Below are 15,344 nucleotides of genomic sequence, written 5' to 3'. Positions count from 1 at the left end.
ACCCTTTGAGGAACCTGTTCCCCTCCTCGCCTGTGGTGGCGCTGCACCAAGTACTACTGAAGGAAACGACATGAAAACACCTGAAGAAGACAAGCGTTCAACTTCTTTCTTTGCGAAATGTCAACAAAAGTGGATTAGCGTAGGATTTTATTTTGGTAAAAACACACGAGCCATGTTCCCCACTAGCGATACGCTAGCGCGTAAGTTTAGGTTGTATTTACCCAGAATACCCTGCGCTGTAGTCCACTTCCTGCTTCTGGTGCTGTCTCCAGACCGCTTGGCGTTTGTACGCATTCAAACGGCAGCAGAGTTCACCTGAACCAAAGTGAAACCGGGGTTTGTAGGCGACCAGGTTTAGCTTTTTTCAGTCCGCAAATTAAACGGACCTTCTAGACGAACGAACTAGAGTTTGATTAAACGGGGTTGGTGTGAATGAAGCCGTAGTTTAATCTGATTTACATTTGCAAAGTGTAGTCTGGAGTTTCCACGCTACTTTGGGAGAAATGGCTTCTTCAGTAAAGTTGTCTCACTGTTCCTTACACCTGCTGCCAGCATCTTGTTTATTAGTTAGTATTTTCAGATTTTATATATATATTTTTATAAAATACTTCAGATAGTAATAGTCCTAAATCAACATCAAACCCCACAGCAACAACCAAACAGGCCCTGGGAGGGTGAAAACAAATGTCAAGCCTGTCTGTAAGAGAGAGTCAGGCCGCCACAGAGCCCTGGGCTGACAGAAAATAGACAACGAGTGTGTTTTATGTGAGTGTGTGAGAGCGAGAGATGAGGTGGGGGGAGACAAAAGTGTGCTGGAATAGCTGGGGGCAAGGTGACAGAGAGAGAAACGACTGGACGGGGAGGGATAACAAGCTCACAGAGGAGGGGTGTGTGTGTGTGTGTGTGTGTGTGTAGTGGAATAAAAACAAGGAGGATGGGTTGAGAGGGGAGAAGAAGAAGTTGATGGAACGAAAACAAAAACAGAGAGAAAGCAGGTGTGCTGTTTGCCTCAACCCAGTGGCCATTTAGGTCATAACGGTCCAAGTGAGAGTGTGTGTGTGTGTGTGCTTGTGTGTGTGTGTGAAGTGAGTTTCCCGGAGCACGTTGGAGAGCGGGCTCAGTTCAGAGGTTGGAGAAGCAGTTTTTGTAGCCGTGAGGACTCACACTCCCTCATCCACACCCACATATGGTCGTTTTTCTCCTGCACACCCACAGCCGCCCCTTCTGTGTCACACTTAATGTGTCACGTGTGGCTCTAAATTATGCACTGATACACACATCTGTGTCTTTTGATCTCACACACACACATGTGGAGGAAAGCCATTATGCTCTCAGGCTGGAGTGTTTGGATGGTATAATTGCAGTGACCAGAGAGGAGAAAGAGACAGAGGGAGGAGGGATGGAAAGAGGGATGATAGAAAAGAGAGGAGAGTGCTGACACTCTCAGCATGCTAATGTTGCGTGGCTGTTAGCCCCCCTCCCTCCTCACCTCCGTCTCTTTGTTTCTGTCTCTTTCTGCATTTCACAGGTGGAGCACCAGAACGAGGGAAGAGGAGATGGATTGAAAGGTAGAGAGAAAGAGGGATGTATAACAGGATGCAGCAGAGTTATCGCTCTTTCGCTGCCATCCCTCCATCCACTTCAAGCACCCCACAGTGGTCAAAACAAAGCCAAAGAGAGAGAGGAAGAGGGAGGGTCTGCTTTTTTTCCACCCCGTTAACAATAGAAGGATCATCTCTGCTTATCCTCTAATCTCATCCCTTCGTTTTTCCTCTCCTCCAGCGTTTGTTGTCTCTCTTTCTCCATGACCCCTCGTTTTCTCATCTGATTGGGGAAATGGTCACCCCTCCATCTGTTTCCAGCCCTCCTTTCATCCCCCGTCTCTCCAGAGAAGGGATTCTGCTGTTTGCTTTCTCTTTTCCCCTCCTCTCTCTCTCCCCTCTTTGATGCCAAACCAACCACTTTCCATCCATGCTGAAACTACAGAAAAAATTACTTTTATGCGGAAAAATGCGTTGGATTATCTCTCTTAGGTGTTTGCCATGCATTAGTGTTCTCTAATGAGTTGAAGTTACAGCCACAGGTCGTTAGCAGGGTTTCTAACGGTTTCAGCAACAAAGATTTAAGACTTTTTAAGAACAATATGAAAGAAATTTAAGACTTGTATCTCCATAGAATCCATAGAAATGCATGAACTTTGTTCATCTATCTGGTGATAAATTTGCACTTACCCTTGAATAGCTTCTGAAGGTTTCAGCAAATCATATTTAAGACTTTTAAAGACTATTATGAATCAAATTTAAGACTTTTATCTTCACAGAAATGTACAAACTTCATCCATCAAATTCATTTTTGTTTTGGGCCAAATCAATTCTGGCCGGTTGTGCCAGAATGTATTGATAAAATCTGTTCACAAACTGTTAAAATAAAATGATTAAATAATATTGAACATCTTTTCAGTCCCTCCAGGATTTTACAATTGTTTAGAGATTTTTTGCAATAAAAATGAAAGTGTTTGTGGTGCTAATTTGGAAATATTTTTGACATTTGTACTTATTTATGACAGTAAATGCAACTTTTTATTACCTCTTGGGTAGATCATGGATTATAATCTGACAACAATTAAGGCTGAAGCAGTTGTTTAGTACAAGAAAGAACGTTTTAACAATTTTTGACTGCAATAAAATCCCAATTGTTAGCGCAAAAAATGCGTGAATTTGTTGATTTTGCGTGAATTTCCACAATAATTCTCAAGAAACTGGAGAACTTTAGCATATATGATTGAGCTGATTAATAACACATTTTAGCACATTTAGTGTTTTGTCTAGAAGAGGGTTGCATGAAAAGCTATGTTGGGCCTCCAGTTTGACACATGTGGTCTAACTGGTGGTAAATTTGCACTTACCTAATAGATGCAAAAACGCTAGCTAACAAGGTAATGTTAGCAGCTAGCTAGCGGTAGCGAGTCAGAGAATGTAACAAAGATTTCTGAGTGCAACTCAAACTTTTGCCTGACAGAAAAGTCCCTCGATAGAAAAAAATAAACAAAACATAATATATGAGATTAAATTGCCCTGTCAAAGCAAAATGTAAGACCTGTGATTAGCATATCGTCACCTTACTAAGATAACTGTTTATCAATAATTTGCCAAGAGTGATTTATTTTTTTTTTCCCTAAATCATGTTGTAGTGGTGAATGTTTGTCAAACTAAACATCCTATAAAAGTTCAATCAACAAGTCTCTCCTGCACTGGGGGAAGTTTTGTATGCAGCCAAAAGAAGTCCAGTGTCCAAAACTTAAATGTTTCTCCAGTTGGTGAGCAAATAACAAATTAAAACTTTTCTTTGTTTCCTGCTGCCTTCCAAACCCAGTGCATGCTGGTCCAATACCAGTCCCTACACTGATTGAAAATGGACCCATAGTTCTTTCTGTCTTACTTAGAAAAACAAATAACAAAACAAGAAATGAATAAAATCAACCTTTATTAACCTACAAATAAACTGCAAGTAATACAAAAAATATAAACTAAGAATAAACTAACAAAATTCAAATTGATAAAAAATAAAGAATAAATAGCTCCAAACTTCTTTTAGAAGAAAATTACTTAGGTCACTATTCTAGTAAGGTGACGATATTAGGCTGACTGACTTTTTAAAACAAATTTAAGACATTTTAAAGTCTTTAAACAAACATAGAAAGTTCAAACAATCATGATTATGTGAAGTAGATTAACTCTGCAGCAAGCTGCATGTTTATTATTAAAACCAGCAGCTGTTTTCTTCTCTAATCTGTTTCTCTCTCCAGTCCAGAGCGCGTTTTAACCTTAAAATGAGCAGCAGCGACTCTCACAGGAATTTAACAGGTACTACAACAAATCTACGCCACGTTTCACTGAACACTGTAAGGATTAAACGCCTTAGATGTAAAATGTAATCCCATGATTAAAAGCAAAATGTTTCAGTAAAAATTTAAATAAGAATATTTGTAAAAAAAACAACAACAGATTTTATCAGTGGGATTCCCTTTTCAAATCAGCTTCTGTTTAATGTATTCAATTTGGCTAAATATTGAAACCTTTTTGACTCAAATCCTGTTACTAGAGCAGAAAATAAATTTGTTCAGTCGAGCCCAAAATAATTTAAAAACCAGGTGTTTTTCTTAAATAATTTGGCAAATGTGAAAAATAATTTTTAAGTTTTATATCTACTAAGAAAAAAAAAATCAAACCACTTTATTTTCTTGATTTCAGTTTCTTTTCATTTTCTTTAGTCTTGACTCAATGATTTTGGCCCAAAAATGTGTGGGCACTCCTGGCTTAAATCATGGAAAGCACAAAATTTTATGTTTAATATTTATAATTCACAAAATCGTGCTGTTTTCATATTTTTGTTGTGGAACATTTGAAGTTTTTCATAAGCTGTCAACGTTTTATCAAAACCTGTGTTCGGGAAACTTGTTTTTCCAGAACACAAAACGGAAACGAAAGGATTTTTGATCACATTTCTTTACTTTCAGACAGCTATGACGCGTAACCATGACAACAAGGTATCTTTTTTTTTTTACAGCTTGGAGCCGCAGATTAACGTCTCAAAGCTCAGATAACAGCTGAACGACGACAGATCCTTGAAGTTTTGTTGCCTTCATTCTGATTTGTTCAGATTTTTGATTGAGTCACTGAATGTTTGCTTAAATATTCCCTCAAGTATTTTTTTGGTTTGTTTGTTTTGGATGCTGTGAAGTTGGAATGATTTTAACTCTTCCTTTTTTTTTTACTTTCTTTTGTCGCAACACCACTGCCATTAAGGTGCGTCACCATGACAACCAGCTGTTGTTTTTTTTGTAATATGTGGAGCAGCTGATCACCATCTCCAAAGCTCAAATAACACCTGAACTTTGACGTCAAAATCCCGGAGGAGTTGAAAAGGAGGCGTCATGGATGCAGAGCAGGAGAAAACCAAAGCGTCTTCTCATATCCCCTACTCCAACATCCTTCTGCCCGGCTTTCTAAACATACGACGAGCAGCAAAAGCAAATGAGGCGGATCCTCCGTGAGGATAAAATGAGTTACGACAACATTTGAATTTCCTTTTGGGATAAATAGAGTAAAATATTTTTGAATCAAATTGAAATGTTTTTCTGAATTAAATTAAAATCAGATTTATTAACAAAACATTGTGCAAAATGCAAAGTCACTGATGTACAGAGATGTTAACATTACAAACATCAACAATATAAAAAGAACAAACATAGGAAATATCCATCCATAAACTTTGTTTTGTAGATTAGATGTCTGTTAGGTCCCAGAGTGTCATTACTGGAGCATTAGCTACCAGAAACGGTTTGTTACTGGGAATGGAAACTGGTTTAGGATTCTTATTTTAGCTGTCAAACCTGTTAACACTTCATGAGCGCCTTGAATCTGAGCTTACTTTGCCTTTAGGCCGTCTCTGTGTGTGTGAAGTGTGTGTCTACGGGTCCTGTGTGTGTGTGTGAACAGCTGTGTGACTCGGTGAAGCGTGCTGATCCACCAGCATCTCGGCGTGCTTCAGGTACTGGGCCGTCCTCCTCATCACAGACTCCCTGCGGACCGGATCTGGGTCTCCTGCAGAACATGGAAACATTAAAAATCTCCTCAAACTTCACTTCCTGTGCTCTGACCGCAGCTTTTTAAATTTATTTTTAGGTCACATTTCAGCTGAAAAGAAAAATGAAAAGAGAAAAGTAAAATGCTTCTGGCAGCGGTGGGATTCGAACCCACGCCCCCGAAGAGACTGGAGCCTTAATCCAGCGCCTTAGACCGCTCGGCCACGCTACCATGTGAGCTAGCAGCTCAGTGTCAGAAACTATGCTGACGGGGGGAGGAGATGATGAGTCACTGTTGATTTGCGGCATGTTGTGACGCTGCAGCCGACGACTTTTTTGTTTATTCAGTTTGATTTGTATCTCACTATAAGCCAAAAAGACACAGCACACTTATTTATATAAGCAAGAGGATCAACAAAACATATTTTATTTTAAGTAAGAAGCATTTCTACCTCCAGCTTGATGTAAACCAACACCTGCAGAGAAGCTGTTATAAATTTAGAGCCACAGACAACTCAGCTACGCTTTAAGGGAAAGGACAAGGTCCAGCAGCCCAGGCATGGATCAATACAATATTCACTACAAAGGCTGATTAAGCACTTACTGTACAGATACAAGGTAAGCATTTCACTTAATATATTCCCTCATAGGTTACACAATTCTTTGCAGCAAGAAAATCCTGAGTTAGAGCCTCAATCTTAAATGGCGTTTGCATGTTCTCCCCATGCAACATGCGGTTTATTGTGAATTAAACCAAAAATATATATTTGTCTCAATAAACTGGAATACCATAAACAAGCTGATTTATTTAACTAATTCAAATAATAAGGTCAGCTCTGCCTGAAGGCGTTTTGCCAATTTATTCAAATAAGCCACAGATGCCAACTCACCGTTTACACTAGCATGAGAAATTGGCTACAAACAGATGCACAATTATGCACTTTGAAAAGCAGGAGTGGAGCTTCCTGCACAACCAACCAGAATGCAGAAACTGATTTCTGGATGGTAAGTCAACAGCAAAGCATTTGTCTTTTCCAGTTGCCTTTGTACAGCGAATACAGCAGCAAAACCTGCTGACCAAACTTGCCGGAGCTCTGCTAGGGTTGCTGAGTAACAAGGCTGGGCCACCCTGGGGTTGCTAGGTAACAGTAGTGCCTGGTGATTTGTAATGTTACATTCCGGAGAAATGGCGGAGTGGTTTTTCTAGGCAATTGGGGTGTTTTTAGAAGCAGTAGAAACTCAAACAAAAGAACAAAAATGTGTAAAAAGTAAATTTTGCATATTACAACCCCTTTAAAAAGCTGAAAACTCTGTTTCTTTGGCACAGTTTGTGTAAAATTTGCATGATAATCTGCATATTTTACAGATTTGATGAAACTAATCATGATGAAAATTAACTGGTTTGACTGGTCTCTCATGTTACCCTGCACTCCAGTGATCAGTATGTCCACGGCTGTCCTGTAGCCACGAATGGCAGAACCGAACTCTCCCTCCTTCTCCCGCTCCATGGCGGCCGTCAGCTCATTGGCCGCCTGGTTCAAGTAACCGGCGTCTCCTCCAATCAGACTGGCCGGCGGCAGAGAGAACAGTTCAGAGTGATCACTCGAGGAATCTGATCTTTCTGAAATAGAACGAGAAAAAAACAATAGATTTTTAAGTTAAGGTTTAAAAGAAAATAGTTTCATAAACAGTCCTGTCAAAGTTTTGAGTTATGTCTAATTTATTTTTAGAGTTTGTGTTCAAGTAGGTAGATTTTAGTAGGTCTTGATGAAAGGTTCTACAGGGTTTTTTTTAGAAACAATCTAAATCCAGGTTAATAGGAGAAATCTCAGGCAGAGCAGTGAAGGGCGATGAGAATCAATCAGAATATTCTACGAGAGAAATCCAAGTTAATGGGAGAAATCTCAGACAGAGCAGGGAAGGGCGATGAGAATCAAGCAGAATTGCAAAGGAAGACAATGTCCAGGATAAGTAAAGGCTGACAGCAGCAACAGTTTATATTCTGTGGTTGAAGCCACCTTGTTTATAGCAGGGATCGAAGACAGCCAGGTCATTTTCAGACAGAGGAGGAGGAACTTCCTCCTTGGGAGACGGGACTTGCTCTTCGACCACCGAGTCAAACAATGAATCGAATTCCTCCTGCGTCTCCTCCGACTGCTGGAGTCTCGTTAGAGACAGCTCAGGAGATGACACTGCAGATGGAAACATGAACCGAAATGATGACAGACATAAATAAACCAGAAACAGCGTGCAGATCGTTAGATTTAAACCTCGGTCTTCCAGTTCTGCGTCGTCAAGATCCTCCTGTTCTTCTTCTGTTGGAGTTCCTCCGACCTCGTTGTAGGCCTCAGCCGCCACCTCCGGCTCCCCGACCTCCAAGCTGATGTTGGTGCCCAGGTCTTGAGGTAAGGTGGGCGCCTCCCTGCCCTCCTCCTCTTCGGCAGGTTCACAGTCTGAGGCCCTCCTCTTCGGCAGGGGGATGAGAGGAGGAGGCAGAGGCCCCGCCGAGGACGCCGGGGACGGATCCAGAGGTCTGCTGACTTCACCGCCCTAACATTAATTAATTTATGTTTTATTTTACTTTTCTGCAGTTCAAATTAACATGTCACATATTGACATGAACAACGTTTTGAATGAAAAAAAACCTTATTTAGTCTACCCTTTCTCTTAAAAGTGAATTTGTTTTACGATAAGTAACTAAACATCAATCAAAATTTATCTACTCTCTTTGTTTTCTTTAGACAGACTGCTCCAGAAATAGAAATAATGTTAAACTTTTTTAGTTCAGACTTTGTTTGTTTTTAAATATCTCTAATCCTCTCAAACTATACATGCTACCTCTTTCAATGAATCTTTTTTGAAAACATGCTGGAAATATACTGTTATGTATATTATTTGCAGAATATAATAATCCACCACGTTGTGAAATGTTATTAATTTTAACTTGAAAAACAATGAATTTGTTGCATTTGAAGATTATAATTCTAACAGCTCCAATTTGCAAAATAAACAGAACAAAGTATACAAATCAAAAAGGACAGAGATGAAACAAAAACTATGGCAGTTTGTCCTCACCCTGAAGAAGTCCTTTAGTTGTGGGCTGTTGTATAGTGCAGGTATACTGGTAGTGAACAGAAGCATGCTCTCTGCTGCCTTCCTCCTCTCCTCAATCACAGCTTCATCAAACCTTCCTAAGATGAACACAACAAGATGATAAAACTGATTATGATGCTGAAAGTTTAATAAAATTGCTCTGTTTGTTACTGGTTTTACTGGTGCTCTGGTTAAACGGGAACAATAAACTAGAAAGACTGCTGGCAAATTCCTCAGTTTCACTTCAAATAAATAAGTTGGACACAAACTGGTTTTCTAACAGAACGATAATCTTAAACACACTTCAAAATGCATGATGGATTACATAAATCCGTTTTACATTACATTTCTGCAAGAACTCCAACCTCAACCTCTGATCAAAATTTCTGCACTATGATTAAAAGTCATGTTTTTACCAGGAACCACCAGGTAAAATGAACTATACTGACTCCAAAAATTCTGCCAGAATTACACCAAAAGCTTCAAATTAGATAAGGTGCAACTTGCTAAGGATCATTGAAGCAAACATGACTGAGGAAAGTATTTAAATAACTGAACTTTTATGGAAAAAGGAGAACCTGTGTTGCAGAAAAAAAAATCTTGTGCAGTTAATTCTTGTGTCAAAACATTGTTTTAGTTGTCTGTTGTATGAGCATCCAACCCTCGAAAATGAGCTATTAAATAAAATATTATAAACCCAGAGATAAGAGAGAGGTGCAAGTAATGAAGTATTTACTAAAAAAAACACTCCAACGTTCAACCATGTGAAGCAGCAGCTCCAACATTAACTCTAACCTATATGGTGTAGCATCATTCAGACCCAGATGAGTAAACTACATCTGAAGGAAACTTTTACACATCATACCAAAAACTTGTGCACGTGGAAACACCGGAAATTCCTCCTGCCTCCTGAACAGGTTCTTGTGAGTGTAGGACAGCTCTCCGTGGAGCTTCTTCAGCTCGGAGAACCTCTTCCACACCACCACCTCCTTCACATCATCCGGGTGACGCTTGGACACAAACTGCAAGGGTGAGAAGTTAAAATAGATTGGTTCCACCTAATCCGAGTTTTGAGCATGTTATTGTGTCTGCAGAGATCATCTGAGCTTAATAAATCCTTTTTGAACGGGCATTAAAGTGGTCATAAGGCTGCTGGAGCACATGAACAGAATCACATGTCCCGTTTCACTCCTGCACACGCAAAGCATCTCAACCTCAGATAAAATCCCCCGGGGCGTATTTGTGTTTATATCTAGACATGCTCTCTGACTTTACAACATTTGCATGCTTGTTTTTGTTTTGTGTAGGAAAAACAAAAATATTTTATCTGTACGCAGAAGTACAGGTTCAGCTCACTAAATTTTAATAGCCTATTTGCTCCTAAAATAACCCTTTGAAAATAACAACCCTTAGGCGGAAATTGAACATCCTTTCCATTAAGCTGACATTCCAGTATTAATTTTTTAAATAATTATTGATAGATTTATTGTACTAATCATAAATGTAATTGTAAGTGGAAAATCATCGTAATTAGCAAAAAATAAAGCCGGATTGAATTTGTTTCTCTTAGTGAATGGAGAGAGTGGAATTCCTAAACTTTTCAATAATATATCAATTTATTGAAATGCACCTGAAATATTTTCGGAACATGAACATCTGTTCAGTAACATAAGTATTTTTTGTATAAATGAAACAGTACGGTAATAAGAGTTGTAACTTACCCTGGCTGTCACTTTGTACTCCGTGTACCCCTTCTCGTGGTTCCGTGGGTCGGTAACAGAGAAGAACCGGTAGTATTCGTCTTTGGGTTTCCGTGACATTTCCAGAGACAAATTAAACCCAGAAACACGAAATAGAACCGTCGGGAAACAGCCGCGGCGAGTTGCTGTGTTGTGATTCTTCGGTCACTTATTTCTATGGACATTTCCTGGTTTGTGACGTACTTCAGTGCGTGCTTGCGTATAGAACAGTGGACGCCGCTTCGCTTTTGTTGCCGTAGCAACGATTTGTCAGCGAGTCGGCCATATTGTGACTGGCAAGTTTACCGACGGATGCGTAAGAAAACAAGTCGTTAAATTTTAAGTACAGCTAATTTTTTTCATTAAATGCTTTATATTTGTTCATTAAGTGCTTCATATAGCGCACTTAAGATTGTGTTATAAATAATGGTGACCTTTTAGTTTGACTAGCTTTAAAACACGATGTGCTTGAAATTAAATAATTTACAGAGAATATACAAACCCACTTTGTTTAATTGAACTAGTAAAATACGTTGGGTCAGCTGTTTGGTTTTGTCTAAAAATGCAAAAAGGATGTGGACGTAAAAATTGTTGTCCTTTTTATTTGGTTTATTTTATGAGGTTATTTGTGGCAAAAATCAAGTTTTAGAAAAGGGTTTTGAGGCCTTTCTATTGGGTATGTTGTTGCAGATAGTGCTACAACAGAAAAAAATGCCAAAAAAGGTGATAAAGGAGGCAAAAATTAATTAATTAATTATTTCAGAGTTAACCAGAAGCAGCTTTCATAAAAAAGAAAAAGAAATAAGATCTGCAGTAATTATCAAGTTTGTGACTATACATAGAAATTTTGATAAAATAAATCCAAATTAAAATTCAATAAAGTATTTGAGTATATGTGCTTATGGATATTTAAAACAAACAAAACTGTAATCCTTCATATGGCTCCACCTCAAACCTCTTCAGATAGTAATGAGAGCTAAAATCCTCTAGGGGGTGCTATACAAAAAGCGATTGTGAACGTGGAAAGAAAATAGGGGTTGGAAATAAACCTCTTTCTTTTGTTTTTACATTTTCCTCAGTTGACTTCAATAAGTCTTGCTACATATCAAACATATATAGCATATATAAAGATGAAATATTGAGGACTAACCTGAAACTATAAAACCAGACAGACCTCTTGATGATACTTCACGAGATCAACAACAGATTACTTCAACACAGTCTTGTAACAACTATTACCAGCATTTCCAGTATTTTCCCTAAAATTGGAGGCTCATAAGTAAATTTAAACCTGTAAAATATGTAAAATATCATCATTATTAAAGCTTTTTTATGAGTGTTTATTTGCAGCAGACTGCAAGTCAAAGGTCAGTGTTTATCATTGTTCCTGCTGCTCTCATTGCCTGTTAAATTGAAGGTAAAATGTGTAACAGATGCAAATGAGGTAAATGTTTAATCTAAAGTTGTCCAGTGTTCTGCCTGGTTTAGCTTAGCATCATTAAATCTCCAGGGACAGAAGTGAAAAGAGAGGGAACCGATTCTTCCAGATCCAACGTCACAAGTTTTCAGAAAATAGCAGAGGATGGTTTCGATCCATCGACCTCTGGGTTATGGGCCCAGCACGCTTCCGCTGCGCCACTCTGCTGCACATTGGGTTGATGGGGGAGGGAAAAGTGCTTCATCACCATTGTGTGCTGCTTCACATTCAGTTCACAGTGAGGGCTTCTTACGTAACATGGAGCCATTGTCTGCGGGACAGTTTCACAAAGAGGAGCTCAAAGGAGTTAGGAGGATTTAAGGAGGCTCAACACATGAATACCGAGTAAACCATTTACAGTTAGCAGTCTTACACTGTGTCTTACAAAAGGATTCATGCCCCTTGAATGTTTTTTACACTTTGTGGCATTACAACAACAAACTTGAAAGTAGTTTAATGGGATTTTATCAACAAAACATAGTTCATCCTTGTAGCCTGCAGTAATATATAGCATGTTCTGCTCATCGATCTTTGTAAAATAGCTTAAGGTCAGTTATATTAAATTTTTAATTCTACTTTGACTTTTGGTCTGGACTTTTTAAAGGATGGAAGACAAATACATAACACTCTTTTTAGGATACATATTCTTGTCCTCGCATTTCACAGTTATTATCTGCTTTGAGTTGGACAATGAGATAAAATCCCAATAAAATACATTAATGTTTGTGGTTGTAGCGTGATAAAATGTGAAAAAGTTTAAGAGGTATAAATATTTACCTCTTAAATGTTCAGATTTTTAAAGGGAATCTACAGATGTGGTGACCTAATGTTTTATTTTAAAAACAAATGCATATGTACAAGATTGCTAGAAGAAAAAAAACAAACAAAAACAGATATATCAGCTGTGATGTAACCAATAAGAAAATTCAGCTGCAGTAGCCACTGTTCAAACCAAAGAGGGCAGCACCGAGTCAGCCTTAGGCTAAATATTGTGGAATTAAATATATCTACATGAAAATGTCTGAATTTACACAGAAACATTAAGAACCAATTTAGAAAGTTTATCTTAAAAAACCCCAGTTTATTTGGGGTTTAGTTGCTCTTTAAACGGTTGTGTTACTAGGGCTCTTAATACAGCTCAAGTACAAACAAACAGTGACAATAAAATGCTTCAACCTCTGATTATTGGTGTATTTAATTCAAACAAACCAACATGTATGTTTCAAGTAAGGAAGACCATGATTACACAACTATATGGGTTAATAAACACCTACAAGATGGAGATCATATCAGTGATACATCAAGAATTGCACAATACAAATCAAAGTCCAGGACTAAATTATTGAGTATTTCACACCCTGTTCTTATTTTGAATCAGAGATATACAGTAATATGGATTAATTAGATCTTAAGTGGGTCAAAACTCCTGGAACAGCGAAGCAAGTTTAGAAAATAAACACCTGAGCCTTTGTTCTGTGCTGAGACTAAAGTCCTTCATTGTTTCAGAGCCTGAAATCTGCATGTTGGGTGTCTGAGGGAACATGTTGGGACCCTGAAACAATGAGATGAAAAACATGCATCCTCAGACAGACTGGTCTGAACTGGTCTGGGTTTGTTTTGCTGCGCTCTGCTTTTTCTTTTTTTCCATCGAGCTCATGCCGTCTCGCAAAATAAACTCTCCCACAGGGGATCAGACCTGGATTTATTGTGAGGCTGAATCCTGTTTGTGGTTTTTAATCAACTTAAACACTTTCATCGAAAGCTGGAACGAACCACTACTTACTCTCTCATTTTTATTTGTTATCTTTTAACATTAGGATTGGACATTTTCATTTCTTTTAGCAGTGGGATATTTTGTCTTTGTTGAAGGTCTGACCCTGAACCAGACGTGTTGTTCAGCGTACAGACAGCTGAACTGGAGAGAACATGAATTACTAGCCTACATGCATTTTTGAGCTCAAAGCTAACAACCTTTAATTCCTGTCTAGCCACAAACAGAAAGAACTGCACCATCTAGCAGAGAAAAACTCTAAATGCATAAACCTTACTCCGTTTCTTGGGATCAGGGCTCAGATAACATTAGTGGAAACACACACATATATATATAGATCAGTATTGTGTTAATGTCACTTTAATACTTGCTTCCTCCTTATCTCATAAACATGTTTACATCTCCTTCCTTCAGCTCTTACTGTATGCCCTTTCCCCTTATTTCTCTGACTCCTCCCCTCCGTTATACTTCCCCTGACACAGCAAATTTTCTCTTCCCCTCATTTTTTCTGCCATGCTTCCAGCTGTTCAATATACCCCTGCCTGGAAAGAGGACTAAAGTGAGTGAAAACGTTGGAATAGCCTGTTAGCTACTTTATGTCTTGTCCCATGTGCTGCAGATCAACAGCACACTGTGTTCACATCAGGCAGCTCTGTTACAACCTGTCTCTGCAAACACGTGAGCGTCACACAGAGATAAAAAGAGAACCAGATGGAGTGGCTGAGTGAACACAGACATGTTCACGATGAGTGTCTGACTGTCTGGAGAATCTAGTGCTATAACACTGTCAGGATCTGGAGTTTAGGGTTTTGTCTTTTTTTGTGAGTTATTTAGTTTTTTTCTATTAGCTCTGCCTTGTTTCCACTTCAGTTCTTCCTTAGTGATTCCAGTTCATTATGTTTATTTTTTATTTCTAATAATTCTTTGTCACTCTAGTTTTACTATGCTTCTTTAGTTTAGTTGTTCTTTAGTGTTAGATTTATTTCCAGTTCCCCACCCCGCCACTCACACCTAGAACCTGTTAGCTCATCAGCCCAGGTCTTTTGTTCTGCATTCAACCTCCCCATATTGAAGCACTTCATTTTCAGTCACTCCTCACAGGATCCTCTCATCTATTCCCTGCCATCCTTCCCTTGGATTTATGGGTTTAGTTCTTTGGATTCAGTGGTTCATTATTAGTTTAGTGAGACCTTTTCATATTTTTTTGTCATTAAATCTTTTACTCAACTCAATATTTTCTTGCCTGCTTCATTTGGGTCCAACTTCTAACCCATCAAGATAAATACCCCTTGAACTCTCCCACAATTGGTCAATGAATTTTATTGGCATAATAGTGAAGAGGAAGGAAAAAAAACATATTTTTTCTTCTATACTTCTAAATCTGAAAAGTGTGGCTTGTACCTATGTACTATATGTGATCTCTGACTGATTTATTCTAACTCATGAATATGCTTTGATTTTAGCTTCTCCACTGCAGTTCTGGTTGTATATGTGGGATTGTATCTATTAGTGAGTTAGTATTATATTTAAAATTTTTAGTGTATTAGCTGAAAGTGTGACAATGTGCCAATATAAATTAGAAGGTTACACGGTTGTATATAAATGTATGTATTTTTATTGTATCTTGGTTTATTAATTTGTACATACTTTAACATATAGGTATTTTTTTATATGGATTTG

General features: G+C 38.4%; 1 protein-coding gene and 1 non-coding gene across 2 annotated transcripts; both read right to left on the bottom strand.

Moving 5' to 3' along the window:
- Positions 1–3,466: 3,466 nt before the first annotated feature.
- snx15 (sorting nexin 15) lies at positions 3,467–10,638 on the bottom strand. Its single transcript, XM_044097611.1, has 7 exons — positions 10,399–10,638; positions 9,543–9,699; positions 8,660–8,775; positions 7,855–8,134; positions 7,603–7,776; positions 7,008–7,205; positions 3,467–5,603 (listed from the first exon to the last, which is right to left on the bottom strand). The coding sequence occupies exons 1-7, from the start codon at positions 10,495–10,497 to the stop codon at positions 5,470–5,472; spliced, it is 1,158 nt and encodes a 385-aa protein (XP_043953546.1). The 5' UTR covers positions 10,498–10,638; the 3' UTR covers positions 3,467–5,469.
- trnal-aag lies at positions 5,735–5,816 on the bottom strand. Its single transcript has one exon. It is a non-coding gene; the product is annotated as a tRNA-Leu (tRNA).
- Positions 10,639–15,344: the final 4,706 nt, after the last annotated feature.

This window comes from Gambusia affinis, linkage group LG18, assembly GCF_019740435.1.
Source record: "Gambusia affinis linkage group LG18, SWU_Gaff_1.0, whole genome shotgun sequence".
NCBI lineage: Eukaryota > Metazoa > Chordata > Actinopteri > Cyprinodontiformes > Poeciliidae > Gambusia > Gambusia affinis.
Note: the sequence above shows the minus strand (reverse complement) of the source record. Positions and strands in the feature narration are given on the sequence as shown.

Excerpts from the sequence above, each read along its gene's own strand:
- snx15 (XM_044097611.1), bottom strand. The coding sequence starts at position 10,497 with ATGTCACGGAAACCCAAAGACGAATACTACCGGTTCTTCTCTGTTACC. Across the intron at positions 8,776-9,542 it reads TCCACGTGCACAAGTTTTTG|GAAGGTTTGATGAAGCTGTG; the intron begins GTATGATGTGTA and ends TGTTCATCTTAG. Across the intron at positions 7,206-7,602 it reads CGATCCCTGCTATAAACAAG|AAAGATCAGATTCCTCGAGT; the intron begins GTGGCTTCAACC and ends GTTCTATTTCAG.